The sequence below is a fragment of the Wyeomyia smithii genome, chromosome 3, assembly GCF_029784165.1.
Source record: "Wyeomyia smithii strain HCP4-BCI-WySm-NY-G18 chromosome 3, ASM2978416v1, whole genome shotgun sequence".
In the NCBI taxonomy this organism is placed as follows: Eukaryota; Metazoa; Arthropoda; class Insecta; order Diptera; family Culicidae; genus Wyeomyia; species Wyeomyia smithii.
This window is the reverse complement of record NC_073696.1, coordinates 28,956,070-28,974,540: the sequence shown is the minus strand read 5'-3', so window position 1 is coordinate 28,974,540 and position 18,471 is coordinate 28,956,070. Positions and strand designations below refer to the sequence as shown.

The following is an 18,471-nucleotide window of genomic DNA, read 5'->3' as shown; positions in this document are numbered from 1 at the left end:
CTCAAATAACTCAACTTGTTTTATTGAAATAAGCAAAAACCTGTATATATTTTCCCCTTTCCAAAATTGCTTAAATATTGAAAATCGGTTGATAAACGACTGAGTTAAAAAATATTATATGCGCTGAGATCCAAAAAACCGTATATTGACCATAACTTCAGATTTTGGGGGTGTTTGTAAAATTTCTAGTATGAGCGAATGTTATACTCAACAAGACCTACAACCTACACTAGGTTACTTCTAAAGTTCTAAATCGCTGGAGCACAGTGTTATTGATTCAAATAATTTTAGAATGCATGAAATAACGGCAATTACACGATAATTACGAATGTCAGATTTAGCGCCAGATTTGAAATATAGGCACTAAATTTGAAGTTTTCCAGAGTTCTGGAAAAATTCCATTCTTCAGAGACACATTAAAGAGGTGTAGTAAAGGTGTAGATAGTTCTTCTGCCAAGTTTTTGAGAAAAAATGGAGCTATTCTGTAGCGTCTAAATTTTTAAGTACGTTCTGAATGTCGAGTTCGGATATTGGATTGACAGATAAAGGTTGCAAATGTTCAGGAAAATACGAAATATACGTTGACTGGGTATCTGAGGAATCTGACGAGCTAGGTAGCACATTCCATTTAAGTATTTCTATGTAAGCTTTACCGATTTTGACCAAATGAGGCTGAGAGTTGTCATGTAGTTGAATCACTCTTCTGTGACTCTGCACGTATTGTAACCATTTTCCGAGCAGTTCTCAGCTTAACCGCATCAATGGAAGTCGATAGTGTTCCCCAGTGATGGTTTCGTTTGGTTTCAATAGCTCATAAAACAGACGCTAAAGCCGTTATTTACTGGTGAAAACAACATCGCTCAAGCTGTTCATTAACCTAGGGCAAGGCTCTTGTCGCGCTCGCGTTCGTGTTCTGCATGGCAAGGGCCTTGGGCTCAATTTATATATGTTCAAAATCGCTAGAGGTGATATTTTTCCATCGCTTGTTTAAGGCCTTAGGCCGAGGACATACTGGCGCGGCCTGAGCTGCGAAGACGGTTCGCCCTGCCGCGGGCCAATGTACAGCCCTAAGTACATTAATCCAAGACAGGGCGAGTCGCCTTCATCCTACCCACCCTAGTTTAACATAAATGAACCACCCTAATGATAATCAAGTTTGAGATTCCTAATGAACATTGAAATAATTTAGACAGATAGGCCAGATATGATAGATTTGAGTCTCAGCTCGGGCGATTCTTGTTTTTGGAAAGAAAATCGCGCAGCGAATACAAAAAAAAGCTGTTTTAAATAAGTTTAACGAGTTTCACTCCGTCGCATGTCAGCTTTTGATAAGTCACGTTTAGGATAACGTTTCAAAAATCCACGATCTCGTAGTGGCAGGCCGTCGATTGAAGGTGTTCGAGATAGCTGAGACCTGGGTATAGTGGGCTGTGATACCTAGTTTCGCGACAGGGCTGCTGTCTTAGATATAACTGGCGAGGCACCGCATTTCATGATTCAGCCGCCCATTTCGTGGCAGACGCTGCTATACGCCGCCCCTAACATGGGGACACAACTGCATACGACTTCCTCTTCCCAGTCAGCATACGACCAAAGTTCATCGGGGGTTGGTTACCCAATCTACATTAAAGTTACTCGTATATCTGTAACTTGGAGGTTCGGATAGGAGTTGCTAAACGGAGGTGGATGACACGTGCTTAGCCATTTACCAACATGTCATATCCTACATGAAATTTTGGGCATGAGAAAGCTGTCGGCCTGATAGGTGCCGTGTGTTTGCTCACTCCAGTCCTCAAGCTTAACCGTGAGACCTCTTCAGAACAGTGTTTGATGTTGTTAAAATGCAATCCGAAGGAGTTTTTGCGTCGTTGTGTCACAGTCGACGAAAGATGGATCCACTGGTACACACCAGAGGCCAAGGAACAGTCGAAACAGAGGCCAAGAAACAGTCGCCCTCGTATATAAAAAACGGTCTAGGTGAAAAGCCGTATTTACCAACGATATGGGTCAAAAAATTGGTCACATGGATCCTAAATGTTTAATTTCTGTGGAAATTCTTTTCACACAAAGGACGCGCGCCCTGTGAAAAAGAGTAAAAAACTTTGTTGTGCCAATTATTGTGGCAATCATATGTAACGGGTGACAACTAAAAATCAAGAATTTTTTGGAGCTCTTCTACTCCACGACACACACACTCAGAGAGAAATGAGAATAGGTATATGAAAGCTCTATCTTTCCTTTTTATGCCAGTATTTATTGTTTTGCTTTTGCATGCTCAGTTCGGTTCAAAATGACGTCCGAACAAGGAGCATTCCGCAAGCGCATTGTACGATTCGCTATAAACTGCACAACAATTCTAGCAAAAAGTTCACGGTAAACCATTTTGAAAGCGAGATTCTTCCGTTTACTATAGTGTATGGTTTCCTGCAAATCTCAACTATAATCCGCCAGGAAGGTAGTGGAAGACCGGTCAGAGTAGTTTTTTCCTTTTTGTCAAATTATAGCTCAAGCCTAGTGGTTTAACTATCAATCAATATATATACCAGAGCGAATGATTGAACCACGTTATGAATTTATTCCTTCCAAAACACCATACAGATAAAAAGTATGTGTTTTGGTCAGAGAAAATATCATCACAGTAGGAGAACTGCTCCATTATTCATCTCAGCCCATAGCCATCTCATAAAACATGAAAACACAAATGAAAACAGGAAAAAACGCATATTTTCTTCTTAAACCAATCTGCTAATCCATGGAATGGATTCTTCTTATTTCACTTTAGATTCTTCATAAAGTATAATCTTTAAAAACTCACTTAAAGGCACTAAATTTGATGTTATAGTCGGGCATCTGCACTCGCAAACTCAATTAGTTCAATCACCTACCTCAGAAAACAAAATCCGCGCATTGTTCCATACGGCTACAACGGGACTCGTTCAGCAGCCAACCAAAGTTTTTTTCATCACTAGCGGATCACTTCTTATTTTAATCACTAAACAAAATCACTCACTACACTAAGAACACTTAAATCTTTGAAATGTTCATCTCAAATTTCCAAAAACAAGCTTGAATTAGCAGAAAATATGAGATAAATTTCTAAAATTCCTTAATTTCAACTGTATGTATTTTCATCTGTTTCCACTGCGTTGAAGAAAATCAAAAGTTGCTAAATCAGTTTCTGTTAATATTAAAAAAAAAATCATACTGAAAATGTTGAATTATTCCGACATAATTGACATAAATCTACAGCACTGTAGTGGTTACCTAGGTTACCAATTTTGCACGTAAACAATTGCAGCGGATATCTAGGTAACCTACTTCGACGGGCTGCGGCTACGTTCATTCATGATAATGTGATTCATTCATGATTAACAGTGTGATGAATATGTGGGTGTCGTAAGATGAATAATTGAGCAGTGATTCAAGTTTTGAGATGGATATGGAAGCGTTGTGAAAAAAGGTTTGTTTTACAAAATTCAGGACAAATCTAGCTAACTTTACTAAATATACAATGCTAAACGATTCCATAAGAGCATGTAAGCATATTTAGTTTATTTGTTCAATGATTTCGTGAAAATTTGTTGTTTAATCCGTGCATTCTTCATGAATATCGGCTTAATGAGATGAATAATGAAGCAGTTCCCCTACGTGCAAAAGCAACTGGAGATCAACGGATTGTGTACAGCTGATCGGTAGAATCAAAAGATGCTTGCGAAAAGCTGACTTGAAGACCGTACAACACTCTTGTTTTGTCATCATAAGAAAACTTCGTCGGGAGGCCGGTAACGGACCTTTTTCAGTTGCTCAATATTTTTTGTTAGTTCACAATGAATGTTTCTTCATGATAAATAAATCAGTTTTTCTCTAAGTTCTCCCACCTTTTTTGGACAGTTGTAGAAAAAATTTCAAATTTTTAGTTGCCACCCGTTAGTTTTTTTACCACTGCCCTTTAGATAGAAAGTGAGGTTAACGTTCAACGATTGAGGAATCAACTTTCTGCGATGAATTGTTGATTTTCTATTGTCCAAATTTATTTTTCTTAGTTTTGTGGTTGAGCAGTTTTTCATGAAACTTTCGTTCGTCGTAATCTTTCATGACAAGGTGGATTCACGAAATATTATCCATTTGAGATGAAATGTTTTATTTGGGGCATATTTTGCGAACTAGTAAAGTTTACCTGCCGTTTGTATTTTAAGTTTTAGAAGCCAACTTTCAATTCTAGATTAATAAGCATACCAAAGGCCGACACCTTTAAAACATGTTCTCTGGTTCGTTACCAAATATTTCAATTTTTGCACCGCAAAAAAAGCCAATTGCTACAATCTTTATTTACACGCCATTACATTTTTACTGTAACAATATACCACAGTCTGGCGAGGGTGACTGTACGAATAAAAAAAAGCTTGTCTCAGCTGAAACTAACCCTGGCTGAGTTTCCTTCCCGACAGAGTAAACCTGTTGCATTTGCTGTGAGGACGAACGTATCATACGATGGCAGTTTGGATGACGACTCGCCGGTGCACGGGAGTGCGGTCTCTTTCGAGGTCGGCGATTTTCTTCATATCAAGGTAGGGATTTCGTTTCCTATTTCACTGAAATTATCTGATTTCTATTACTTTTTTCATTGCTACAGGAGAAATATGACAATAATTGGTGGATTGGTCGATTGGTTAAGGAAGGCTGTGAAGTGGGGTTCATTCCCAGTCCCGTTAAGCTAGAACACATACGAATGCAGGTATAGAAGCGAGCGTGGCGAACAAGGTCATGGTTTGAATGTTGGAAAAAATTGCTAATTTTTTGTCCCCTCTCATTTCATGCCTTCCAACACACTGTCTGTCCGTCCAGGCATCGGCGGCACGTTCATCCAAGCTATATACAAGTAAGGGATCATCATCTAGCGGTAATTTAGGAGCATCTGGAGTACCAGGTGCGGAACCATCACGAGGTAGCACACCCCCAACACCTGGTATGACACTGATTAACTTGTTTCATTTTTTTTTCGATTCGTCTTTCGTTCTATATTGTCTATGTGTTGATTGTTGTTGTTTTTTCTCTGTAATACTGTTTATTTACATTTATTTCCTTTTAGTTCCTTTTGTTGTTTTGTTTTATTTTCGACTTTGACGTTTAATTATATGATTAGTTTGATTGAATTTCTGTCTCGACAAGATTTTTTTCTATCCAATAGATAATTCAGCTACTTGTTGAAAATGTGGCAAACTGCATTGAAATATAATTGTAACTGGTCGCAGTCTTCTAACTTACCAAACATTCACATATCTTCTATAGTAAACTCTAGCGATCAAAGTCAGTTTTGTTTCCATTCAAATAGAATTTACTAACAAGTAACTTTGTTCGCAAAAAAAAATCTTGAATTGATGTTAACGATTGAAAAAGTCAGATTTTTATTTCAACTTTTTGATTTTCACAACTGAAATTCAAGGTAGTTTTCGCGTTTTGTGATGATTTCTATGCATTTTTAAATTTTCGTTCAAATATGGTACGTTCATTTCTATACGTATTTCATCGCCTTATTTGAAATGTGTGAATGTTAACTTGTTATTCACTATACATATATATTATATATATTATCCAAGCTCTATAGAGTTGTACACTGTTTCGCTTCTCATCTTATTATTGGGTGTACTTCAGAGAGCAAATCAAACAATATCACAACTGAATTAAGTGTCAACTTCAAGTTATTGTTTCGTATCACGTGTACTGTGGAGTAAAAGTGTGTTAAGTTAAATTTTCTGCTAAGTTCCCGTAAACCCTTCTGTTGATTACCTTCCGTTCGGACACAGGCACAAATGCAGACAGAAACACGGACACACACACCTACACCCACACACTCATACGCGCTCACAAACAGAGAAACGAACATCTACTCTTGAGGACACACATCACCTGTAACGTGTAACAAAATGTCGCCCAAAAAAAAAAAGAAATAAACGCACACCATCACAGATCCAATTCACCATCAACTTCCTCACACTCAGTAGAGAAACTAGACATTAGCACATCCCACAAAAGTTTTCATTCCGTTCGTACATATTTGTTTTCCACAGCAATAAAATCCACAATCGCAATTAGTTTCTTCATTTTTTTGGACGAAATAATAACTCATTCGATTCGATTGTAAGCTGACAAGCTGTTTCTCTGATGATGTTTCACTGAATTAATTTTAGCTGCAGTGTTGAAATGATGTTCGCTTTGAGTGATATTTGCATGTTTGCACGTTTTTGTTTTGTACGCTAAGAGCCTCAAAATTTGCCCCCGCGTTTTGGCAATAGTGTGTAGCTGGTAAATGCCTCACAGAAGCAAAGAGAAAAAAAAAGAAACAATATCAATCGAGAAAAATGGGTGAAATCCGTTGGCGTACAATCGAAGCTACAGTCACAACCTTCCGATATCCATTCATTAATCCGCAGACATCTGCATGCGGTAGCTTTTCGATTATCCCGGTTTATTGCTCTTCGCTGCTCGTCTCCGGCAGTGCGATAAGAAGCGGAGAGGGAGACAGAAAGGGGGTGTGGTAGAGCCTATTTCCCTGCTATTTATTTTTATGCTTCGGGTTTTCCCGCTTCCTGGTTAACTGATGCCGGTATCGTTCCGTACGTACGTACATACTTGATGATGTCGAGCTCCGAAACCGAGAGAGCTCATTGCGTATTTTCTTGCTTCCCGGAAGAGCCTTGCTTTAGTGGTGGATTTAGTTTTTCGTTTTCTGATATTTTATTTGTTTCGGGTATTTGTAGGGGTTGAAACCTAGAGTTATCTGATATTTATTTTGACTTATCAAAAATTTCCAGTATAATTTATACACGATTTTAGCGGAATGCATCCTGTTGCACAGCTTTCCCACGTTCACTTTCCGACTCTATGCTGCAAAGTATGGCAGTTAGCGCAAAATGTTCTGCTATTAACATTTATGAATACTGCTGCAAAATTGTTGGAGTCATTCGTTTTTGCAGTTATGCTACTATCCTCTTTAACTATTCTTACTGCATCTGCTGCAAAATACGTTAAAATCTAGTACAGCCACTGCCACATCTGATGCTCGCTTTTTTCTCCGTTGTTATTTCGTGATCTTCTAAACTTGGTTAGATGAAAAAGGTTGTAATCCTGGCATTGACAGAATACTTCTAAACGATTCAATCGATTGCTCAAAGTAAACCCAAGTAACACACGTTGGTATATAATAGTTGACGTTACCTATTCCATGACATCTCTATCACCAGAAAAGCGCAAAACATGAAGGCTATTAGAACAAGTACCGATAACTGCATGAAAGCAAGCCAGCTTGATAGAATTAAGTGGCAAAATACATCTCGAGTACTAATACGGCAATGCGCAAATCTGTTGCTATGACAACTGTTGACAAGCGCATGCGCAAATGTGTTGTGTCTGCGCAGTGCAACTAGATCGACAATAGCTTTTATCAGTGGCAGTTTTAAATGATTATAAATTGATGACAAAAAATAATATTCAACCCTTCAAAAAGAGTTGTTTCTTTCGCTTGAATATTGAAACTATTTTCGCATAGTTTCAACGTTATCTGGATATAAAACCTAACAAAACTAGAAAACGTGGTCAGTTGAGCATGATGAGCATGAGCATGATTGACCGCCCGCGGTTGCTACTCTGTTATTGCCAGATCAGCTGTAACTACACAGAGAACCAATGGATGATGCTTGGGACTAACATTCATCGTCAATGTGTAAAAATTGGTGATCTTAATCTTTATGTTAGGCAATACCAGCGCCGGCCGCATCCGAATGCAGGTCAAAGAAGGAGTGTGTATAGGAATATGTTGACGTGATACTCGCTTATTGGAAGCCGAGAACACCTCTGCACTTCCACGAGAAATCACTGGGATGTTGGAGAAAAGGGTAGGTTTGCAGCAGGTTTCGTTTTGGTAAACGATGCGCTGAGTTCGAGTACCGGGCTCATAATAACAAATATCGCGCCTACAAGTTCATAATAACCTCCGCGAAAATTATTACGCCATTCGAACTCGTTCTTTTTGATATACCACCGAAAAAAAAGGGCACGCGAGAATACCGGACCTGCGACTAAATTAAGACAGACTAAAATAGTCGAATATTCCCTCATCAAATCATCATGCAACTTCCGAAGAGAACCTCCCATTGATGTATCTCAGCCAACTACACAATGTTACGAGAGCTACGAAAGTTCTATGCACGTTTACATCTCGACACTTCTATTGTTTCCTCGATGAGGTTATACCGAAAACTATATCGAATACTAAATCTATCTGTAGAAAACACGAGCTCATGGAAGGTATCGACGTGACATTCGGACATCTGTTTATAAAGTCATTATGCAACTACCGAAACGTATCTCCCATTGATTTATCCCAGCTGACTACACAATATTACGAAAGCTACTAGAGTTGAGTCCACGTTAACGCCTCGCCACTCCTATCGCTTCTTCGTGAAGTGATCCTCTTTGTACCGAAAATTATAACACGGTTATAACCAATCTGTAAAAAATGCGACCCCATGGAAGGTATCGACGCGAAGTTTCTAGATATTCGGTCACCCGGAGATCTGGCTTTCTGCTCAACAGGTCGACTAACGACATTCGTCTGTTCTTAAAAAGCGATTTTCTGACCTCACCGAGCCGGCAGAACCGAGGCATCATACATGACCGCTATTCCTTCCTACCGATGTGGACGCGTAGGGACGCGGCGTTTCACGTCGATTCTTTTTTGTTTGTCTACGCAAGAGTCGCCTATCAAACACAAAAATTGGCAAAGTTCCATGCATCCAAAGCCCCAATAATTTGAAAAATGCAGGTACACATACTTGCCAAAATGTAGTTTCAAATTTGCGAACAAAACGCCAAACTAGCCATAATTAGAAAACAATATTTAAAACGATTATTCAAAAGCTAGAAAAATCGAAAATAGTGAGCATCGATTCTGGTTAGCAGCAAAACTTACATTTCAAACTCTCATAAACCATGTGCATGTTTACTGAAACAACTTTAGCTATTTTGTTTAGTCACTGTTAGCAAATTATGACCCAATGGAGGTTTCTATCACTAATGCTATTTTGTATATAATAATATGCGTGGAGCCGGGTATTCAAACTCTACTTCTAACCGTGATTTAGTTCCGACTCAATGAATTTTATCCAAAATTGATTACTTCCAAATATTAAATGCACGAGAACACGAATAACCTGCTAGTTCACTATCCCATTGATCAAATGTTTTGTCCTCTTATTGTTTATCATAATTTGTTACATTTATTTTACTATCTTTGTTTCCGTGTGTACACACGCACACTCCTACAATCTCGCGCGTACACGCACTTTTGTTTCATTTAATCGTATTCAGTAAGAAAATCTTATATAATTATGTGGTTAATATAATAAGTAGGTCTATTACTCTATATAATTGTGTGGTTGATATAATAAGTAGGTGAAACAAAATCAAGACCCAAGTTTATTCAAAAAATGCCAAAACAACTAAATTAGGAATATAGCCGTCAGAAGACTTCATAAAATATAACAATTAGAAATTGCCTATGTATTATAGCAATATTCTTCCAAAAGCTAGTAAAATCATTAAATTTAATATACAATTTTCATTACCATAGCATGGTGTATGCTATTTAGTATCGTATACATATAAAAGCATAGTCTCCAGACAAGCAAATACTACCAGCCGAATATATACTATTCGGCTATTTCCGCTTTAACAAAAGTTATCTCTGCTTTTCCCATTTGGACTGTCAATACAAAAAATGAAACAATAATGTGGGCATAATCTTAACGCGAAATTACACCCGAGAACAACAGGGTGTAGTTCGAAAACACGAACAACAAAAAAACCAATTCTATCAAATGCCGTACGAAAAAAAATGACGGAGGTGATGAGTGTAGTTTTGTTTTGCTGTTTGTTTTCAAACTGAAAAGTGCAGTTTGGAACGGCGCAGCACCGTCGCGAAAAAGAGTTCGGTAAAATATTCGCTACTGCTTCTACTTGATGGCGCACACATCAACACATTCAGACTCTTCACCATTATGACACAAAGCCTATGGATTCTTCAAAAGTTTGACACAAAAACGAATACTTATCTGAATCATTTGAATGAATCCGGCGCAACTGACGCCGACCAGCACCAAGCGACACATCGCAGTGCAATGCTCAATGCTCACCAAGTATTGTCTTGCCATTCTTTTCGCTCACATCACTATCACTATGCAGCCCATTGTTCTCCTATATCATACGACTAGCTTGCGCGACGCAGAGCTTACACTCACACTTACACAATTTTTCGGGTTTGTAATTATAAAACCGCGATATTTTTTTCACTTGTATTCACTAAATCACTAAATCTTCACTTTTCTCACGTTAATATAGCATCAAACGACACATCTTTACACTTTACAACAAATGAATAACTTGAACGGAGAGATTTCAAAGCACGTTTCACTAGCTAACTGTGCTGCCAGTTCTCTTCAAAACTAGAAAACGTGGTCAGTTATACAATAACAAAAAACTGAAGTGATATTGGTTACACTGCAAGCGTTTTGTTTATCTTTTGATGGCGCGTTTTGACGCGCTTCGAATAAATATAGAAATCGTTCATATACTTTAAATATGATTTTGATCAAGTAATTTTAAGTTGGGTGTTGAATGCTACGACTATTGTACTAAGGAAAAGCATTTTACAGGTACGTAGTACTGTTATTAGATGGTGTAATGTCTTGCGAAAAGACCAAGTGATGGTGATTGTTATTTTTGAACTCATGTTATTGAAAACATCACTAAAACCAGAAAAAACGAGCTTGTTTTGGAAATGCGGTTGTATTACTGATGAAGAACAACTTCAAAAACAATATAATAACACGAGTTTTCAATTGCGCTTGTAGTACACTTATATGACTACTTTCGTTGTTACTTATTTTCTAGCATGTTTTGTGTGTTACTTGGGAAGTATTAAAAACTAAGGTTATAATAGCAGTAACATACGAAAAGCCAAAAATGTCAGTACACTGCACAGTGGTCCAATAAGGCAAAAAGTGGAACTTAATTCCATAGCCCATTTTACGTTCATCGTAGCTTAAAAGTGTCTTCGGAACATTTGTTTGTATGAATGACCCGCACAATCGCAAATTATCAAAAAGTATGAAAAGTTTACTATACTAAAAATAATAAAAAAATATTTTTTTGTGTTAAGAGATAGGAGAATAGTTTGTTCATCAAAGTTGTATAAGATTCAAAAATATGAAACTTCGTTGAGCAAATGAAAATCCTATCTTCTTTTGGTACAAAGTTATAAAGTATATTACATGGAACTTACTTAAAAGTTAGTTTTTTGTACCTAACTTTTGTTAGTTGCATTTTACACAAAAGTATTGTTCGGAGGAATTGTTAGGACAAACAAAACACACATTTTTGTCAACATACAAATTATTAAGCTAGGATGAAGGTAAAAGGCGCTATGGAAATAAGTTCCACTTTTTGCCTTATTGGACCACTGGGCACTGTGAACTACAAGAGTATATCTTTGGTACGCTAATATGTACAAGAAAAATGTTCAAATGTTAACCAGAAAAGAAGACATTTGAAATTTCTCATAACTAGATATAATAAAAGAATTGAACAAAAAAACAAATCACAAAAAAACTAAAAACTGTAGAAAACAAAAGAATTAGGCAGAAATTTTCAAATTTTGGCATGTAGCCAGATATAATAAAAAAGAAATTACGACTATACATCTGGCTGTTGGCCAGAAATTCCACAAATAATAGGCATAAATTTAAAAAACAATTATTAGATGAGAAAAAAATACAGTTAGGAAAGCGCTTACGGGAAAAATTTTCACAAATTTTGATATTATTACTTAAACTGGAAATTGAGCAAAATTGAATCGTTGCTCAAGCCCAAAATAAAGAAGCAAAGTAAAAATTGTTACAGTTCGAATACTTTGCCCTATAAACCTTGCTAAGAGCGTGCAGAGTCGAAGCAGAGAGATTACGGTATACTAGTACTTACTTACTTTCCTGGTGAAAACGGCCATTGCTTGCAAGTCCTCTTCGGGCATTGTCCATGTCTCGTGCCCGTAGAGGACTACTGGTCTTACAAGCGTCTTGCACATGGTGCACTTGGCACAGGGGCTAAGTTTACCATACCTCAAAGTCTTGTGGAGTCCGTAGTAAGTACGACTTCCAGCTACAATACGTCTCCGGATTTCTCTGCTGCAGTTGTTGTCTGACGTTACCAAAGATCCGAGGCATACAAACTCGTCAACCACCTCGAACTCGTCTCCGTCAATTATAAAGCTACTGCCTATGCAAGCCCTCGTGCACGATTCCTCCTGCTAGCAGATAGATACTTAGTCTTTGACGTATTCACTTTCAATCCAACCTTTTCTGCCTCACGTTTCAGTTTGGTGTACTGTTCAGCAACCGCCTGAAAGTCCTTCCGATAAGGTCCACGTCGTCAGCGAAGCAGATGAACTGGCTGGATTTATTGAAGATCGTGCCTCGCATGTTAGAGGCCACACGTTTCATTACACCTTCAAGACCGGCGTCTTGTCGAAGTCCCTTGCGTGTTTCAAACGGGCTTGATAACGTACCCGAAATCTTCACACAGCACTGTACACCATCCATCGTGGCCTTGATCAGTCTTGATAGTTTCGCAGGGAAACCATTTTCGTCCATGATTTTCCATAGCTCTTCACGGTCGATAGTATCGTAGGCGGCCTTGAAATCGATGAATATGTGGTGCGTAGGAACTTGGTATTCGCGACACTTTTGGAGGGTCTGCCGCAGGTGAAGATCCAGTCCGTTGTCGATCGCCCACCCACAAAACCGGCTTGATAACTTCCAACAAACCTCCCTGCTAGCGGCAAGAGACGGCGAAAGACGAGCTAAGAGAGCACTTTGTAGGCTGCGTTGAGAATCGTGATCGCTCGATAGTTCTCACATTCCAACTTGTCACCATATTACTCCCTTCTTCCACTCCTTCGGTAGCTGTTCTGTATCCCAGATCCTGACTATCAGCTGGTGCAGACAGGAAGCCAACCTATCCGAGCCCAGTTTGATAAACTCCGCTCCGATGCCATCTTTTCCAGCTGATTTGTTGTTCTTGAGCTGCTTGATGGCATCCTTAACTTCACCTATCGTAGGGGTCGGAATGTCTCCCTCATCCACTGTGCTGACGAAGTCGTTGCTCCTGCCGTCTTGGTCCTCTGCCTCTGCGCCATTCAGGTGTTCATTGTAGTGCTACTTCCACCTGTCGATCACCCCAGGTTCTTCCGTCAAGATTCTTCCATCCTTATCCCGACACATTTCGGCTTGGGGCACAAAGCCGGCGCCGGATGCGTTCAGGTTCTTGTAAAACTTACGTGCTACTTGAGAACGACACATCTGCTCCATTTCCTCACACTCCATCTCTTCCAGGCGGCGCTTTTGTCCCGGAACAAATGGGTCTGCTGTCTTCGCTTCAGTTTATATCGCATCACGCTTTGACGGGTCCCTTGTTGCAGCATCAATGCCCGCGCTGCATTCTTCTCGTCTAGAATCGTCTGACACTCTTCGTCGAACCAGCCGTTGCGTCGATTCCTCTCGACGAACCCAATGGCACTGCGCTGCACTCCACTGCACTCCAGCAGTCCTCTAGAGAGGCTTCGATGAGCTCACCCTCTTCCGGCAATGCTGCCTCAAGGCTTTGCACGTAATCAGTAACGACCTCGGGAAATTTCAGTCGTTCCAGGTCATACCGTAGCGGGCGACGGTAGCGGATGTTGTTGACAATCGAAAGTCTTTGGCGCATTTTGACCATCAGAAAATAGTGGTCAGAATCGACGTTTGCGCCACGGTAGGTTCGGACGTCGATATTATCCAAGAAGTGCCTTCCATCATTCTAAACGCGATCGATTTGTGATTCGGTCTGTTGTGGTGATCTCCAGGTGTAACGATATGAGAGGGTATGCTGAAAGTAGGTACTACGTATAGCCATGTTCTTGAAGGCGACGAAGTCAATTAGTCGAAGGCCGTTTTCGTTCATTAGCCGGCACCAACCCCCTGTCTAGCTGAAGGACCATCATGTCAGCACTGTTTAGAGTCCCACGTTGACACTAGGACGTCGATCAGCCGCCCCTAACATAGCGAACAGACGCTATTTTGAGCCGCACCATCTTGGTGAACAGACGCTCACGTTGGCGAAGCATTTCCTCTACCGCCGGATTATGGTTAGCGCGCCATTGATCGCGGCGCACCTTCTCACTTAGCTATTGCCTGATAGACAACATTTCCCAGGCTACAACAACCAGCTGTTTTCATTTTTCAGCTGGCAGTCTATTGTGATCATGCGACTCGTGGAGGCGTGAGATAAGAACTTGTGAGGACCGGAGCTAAGTCGGTCGCTCCTTCCAGGTTGTCAACTCACTATTTGAAGCCCACGGCATACTAGTGATCGTGCTGAATCACCGTGTGATCCTTGCCATAATTCAAGGGAAGTTGAATAATTAGAATAATTCGGCCTGAGTAAAAGATTCACCACAATGAATACAAAATTAAAGATACAGATAATAAGTTAGGAATGAATAAGTTAGTAGATTTAGGAGAACAGATTAAAATAGGATTATGAGGATGATCGGCGACACACACACGAAACATTGAAACTTAGTAGATCTCCCGGAAAAATGGGATAACGAAATGCGGATGACAAAATGGAAAGAGGAATAAGGGAAGTTGGCTTGAGAGGAGAGCTGGAGCGACTAAAAGGAGAGAAGGCTCGATCATTCCATTCTTATCAAGCAAGCGGACAAGTACAAAAAAGTTGAAAATTGAAAAAAACCTGTGGCCCCTGTGGCAGTGTTTAGTGTGATGAAGGAAAGCGCACATTGTTGAAGAACAGGGCATATTGCTGAGTACCGCTATATTTAAATACACGGCAATCAGACCCATGTGATATTGGCTCGACAAAAGCAGAAAGCACGTGGTGCGGGGAAAATAACGACCATCCGTTGGACAACTGGGAAAAGAACGATCATCTGTCATCATCTGTACTGAATTTCCACGGGGACGAACGTGTGGGTAGCGTGGGCAGCAAACACGAATATCCGGACGAAGGACTCAGATGGTAGTGCACGGCTAGAAGGAACATACACCGTTGCCTTCTAAAAAGCAACAGCCGTTTCACCCCCGAGAGTACCGCCAAGCAACGCAGCAGCACGGCGGCGAGAGTGAACTAGTGAACTAACGAAGCAGATCACCCGGCAGAACCAGCAGCTCGAGTCATCACCCGAGGCAGATTCAGCAGCCGGCCGGCCCCCTACGCACACACACTCACCCACCCGAATTGGAAGTAAGTGAATAAAAACTTAACCTGATTTAAAGAGAGTTTTCAATAGAGCCGTCTGCATTTCTGATCGGTGTTAGAAAGCCGCCCTTGAGAAGGAGAGTTTTTCCCTAGAGATCGAGCTAGCCTTGGCAAAAGAGGTCGTAAGAGCCCACTCTGCTAGTCCCCAGAGGAACGACTAGGGGCTTGGGGAAACTAGACGTGACACTTCCGGAAACGTACCACAGTAATAATATAGCAATTACCATTACTAACTTCTTTCACCAAATGGATTACTTGATTATAGAATATAATTCACAAGTTAAAAAATAAACAGTTTCACGTACCAGTGATAATGAATCTGGAAAAATATTTACCATGGTGCTGAGTTGCTAATCAATTTCCGTAAATCCTGGTGGTAAGCTGCAAAAATTATAACACAGTGCAATAAAAATTAACTATTTTTCTGCCTTGGTTTCTATATATAATTTTTTTGTTTATTCTGATGCAAAACCAAATATCCCCGAGTTTGAACATATTTCAAATTCAGGGGCAACAATGGCACCATTTTGAATTTCTTAGAAATCGGAAATTTTCGATGTTTTTTCGACGCCATTTTTTTTCAAGATCAAGTATCAAAATTCTATGAGTTTGCTCACTTATTAGCATTTTTTTACCCATCTTTTACAAAAAACATCAAGAGTGTAAAAGATACTTAAAGATACAATAACAATTTGGTATCACATTATCCTCCCCCTTTTGCGGGGTTGGTTACGTGAAATTTCTGTTTTCGAAATTTTTTTTTTTATGCCAAATGACTTAAAAACGCATGAAACGTCGAGAACTGGTGTCATCTAAATTTTTTTTTTTTTTGCAAAAATTGACTCTCTGGGACTTAGTCCTTGTTTTCAATTGTGGAAGGCGGAGTTTAAAACATTTTGAATTTGGGTGATTTTTAGGATTTCAAAAATGCCAAACTTCAATCGCTTTGCGCCATCCCATTTTTAGTCCGATTGAGCTGAAATTTTGCAAAGGGTGTTTTTTTCGGGCGGGTGAACATTTTGTATTGTTTTTTTTTTTTTTAAATTTTTCTGGTCACTTTTTCCATACGATGTTTGGCACCCTAATGGGTAAGTGGCGCACGAGCTGTTGATACACAATAAACAACGGTTTTTGAGCACTCTAAAACTGATCTTTCGTCCGGAACCGAAGTTTAATGAAGCATCACGGTTTTTGTATGCATGATATATGATGTACATATATTCTGATTCCGATCTACGTCAATATATTTATTGTACGAATCTTGGGTACGCATTTCACACATTTTATGTACGAAATCAGAGCAAATGCTGGGAGAACCGAAAGGATACATCGGATGGTTAAGGTTTGAACTTTTGCGTGTGGCTAGACGATGTCAGGAAGGGAAACTGTTTGAAACATACCGCGACTTTTTCAAAAAGTCCGCATGGAAATTAAACATATAAATTTAAACATATAAAAATGGAATCCTGTCTGTCTATCTGGTCCATATAGACATGAAAACTACTGAACCGGTCGAAGTGAAAATTTGTATGTCGGGGTTTTTGGGGTCGGGAAGGGTTCTTACGATGGTTTGATACAACGTTCCTCTGGAACGGAGGGCTCCCACACAAAAGAAACATAAATTTCTGCATAGCTCAAGAACTAATCAACCAAACGAACCCAAATTTGGCATGTGGAGGTTTTAGGAACAAGACATATATTTGTGGTTGTTTGACATTCTTCTCTCCTTTGGAAGCGAGACTCTCATACAAATAAAACACAAATTTCTGCATAACTCGAGAACTAATGAAGCAAATTGAACCAAATTTGGCATGTGAAGGTATTCGGGAGCAAAAACTGTGTCTATGATGGTTTTTGACAAACATTCATAATTTGGAAGAGAGGTTTCCCATACAAATTAAATAGATATTTCAACAAATTTTCCCGGAAAACAGCCTCAAACGTTAGGGATGAAGCATGGCAGTCGACTACAGACGTCATTTTTGTAACCAAGATGGAAATTTCTGTTTTTTTTTTAAGATCCAGAATAATGTTCAGATACCAGAAACGAACTCGACAATTTTAAATTCCAAAATGGCATCTATTTTTTTTTTTTTTTATTTTAAACTCCAAATGGCGTCTTCCGGTTTTTGTAAAATAGCCGTAAGTGTCCAAATACAAATGTCCAAATATTTTTACGGAATCGCAATGATGCTTTTAGACGCCAATTTGAACAATTGAATAATCGCCTTTAGACTCCAATTTGAATTCTAAGATGGCTACTTCCGGTGTCTGAAAATATACGAAAATAACCATTATATTTCTATCAAGGTGAGTTACGAAAGCCGAAATGCGAAAATGTTTTCATTACGATTAAACCAACCATTTCAAACGATTTGTCTTTTGAGATTGAGCATAATCAATATCCGATTCGTCATGCACTTAATCATCAGGTCAATCTTGGGATGTATGTGGAAGCGATTTAAAATGTTCTGTATTATTCAAATAAAGAAAAATGGGCAGAACGAAGTTTGCCAGGTCAGCTGGTCTGCGTAAAAAACAGCGTAAGTCCCCAAATCCGCGTATAAAAGACACGTAGAACGTACTGCCCAAATAAACCATTGCCTGGTTCAGTCAATGTTCAATTCGAGAACAACGTAAACACTAGATGGCCAACAAAAATCGACTCTTCGAAATTCGTTTAGCGGTAAGTCTCGAAAATCACGTCTATTCGAAAAAAGTTACGCAAAATTTCAGCTCTATCGTGCAGCACCTGCTTTACCAGAACCAAATATAGTCACAAAACTCCTCCTTTCCTCAGATAGATGCAATCCACAGATTCGATGCAACCTTCTTTGCATAGTCTGAAAAATTGCTGGAATTAAGTGCTGATACTAGACACCTTGTTTCCCATGGAAAATAATGACGGCCACATGGCAGTAAGTAAGTAGACATAAAAAAAGAGTAGCGAGGAGATTTTCCTTTCTTGGTAACTATAAGTGAACGGCACAAAGCCAAGAACTGAAAAGGTAGAAAAGGACAGGGAAAAATCGGGAATAAAAATTGCTTTTCTCCGGTTTTTCCAGCAGGTTAGGATTGAGTAGAATTTGTTTAATAAAATCATTC

General features: G+C 39.3%; 1 protein-coding gene across 29 annotated transcripts in view; it reads left to right on the top strand.

The window, feature by feature from the left end:
- Positions 1 to 18,471, top strand: part of LOC129729905 (voltage-dependent L-type calcium channel subunit beta-1) — a 468,159-nt gene that overhangs the window by 412,247 nt on the left and 37,441 nt on the right. For 25 of the 29 annotated variants that reach the window (XM_055688787.1, XM_055688790.1, XM_055688789.1 and 22 more), the window contains 3 exons: positions 4,449 to 4,568; positions 4,634 to 4,735; positions 4,846 to 4,966. In XM_055688787.1, the coding sequence (XP_055544762.1) occupies positions 4,449 to 4,568; positions 4,634 to 4,735; positions 4,846 to 4,966 (343 nt within the window). The remainder of the gene's footprint in view (positions 1 to 4,448; positions 4,569 to 4,633; positions 4,736 to 4,845; positions 4,967 to 18,471) is intronic. The other 4 variants (XM_055688805.1, XM_055688803.1, XM_055688809.1 and 1 more) reach the window with 2 other exon arrangements.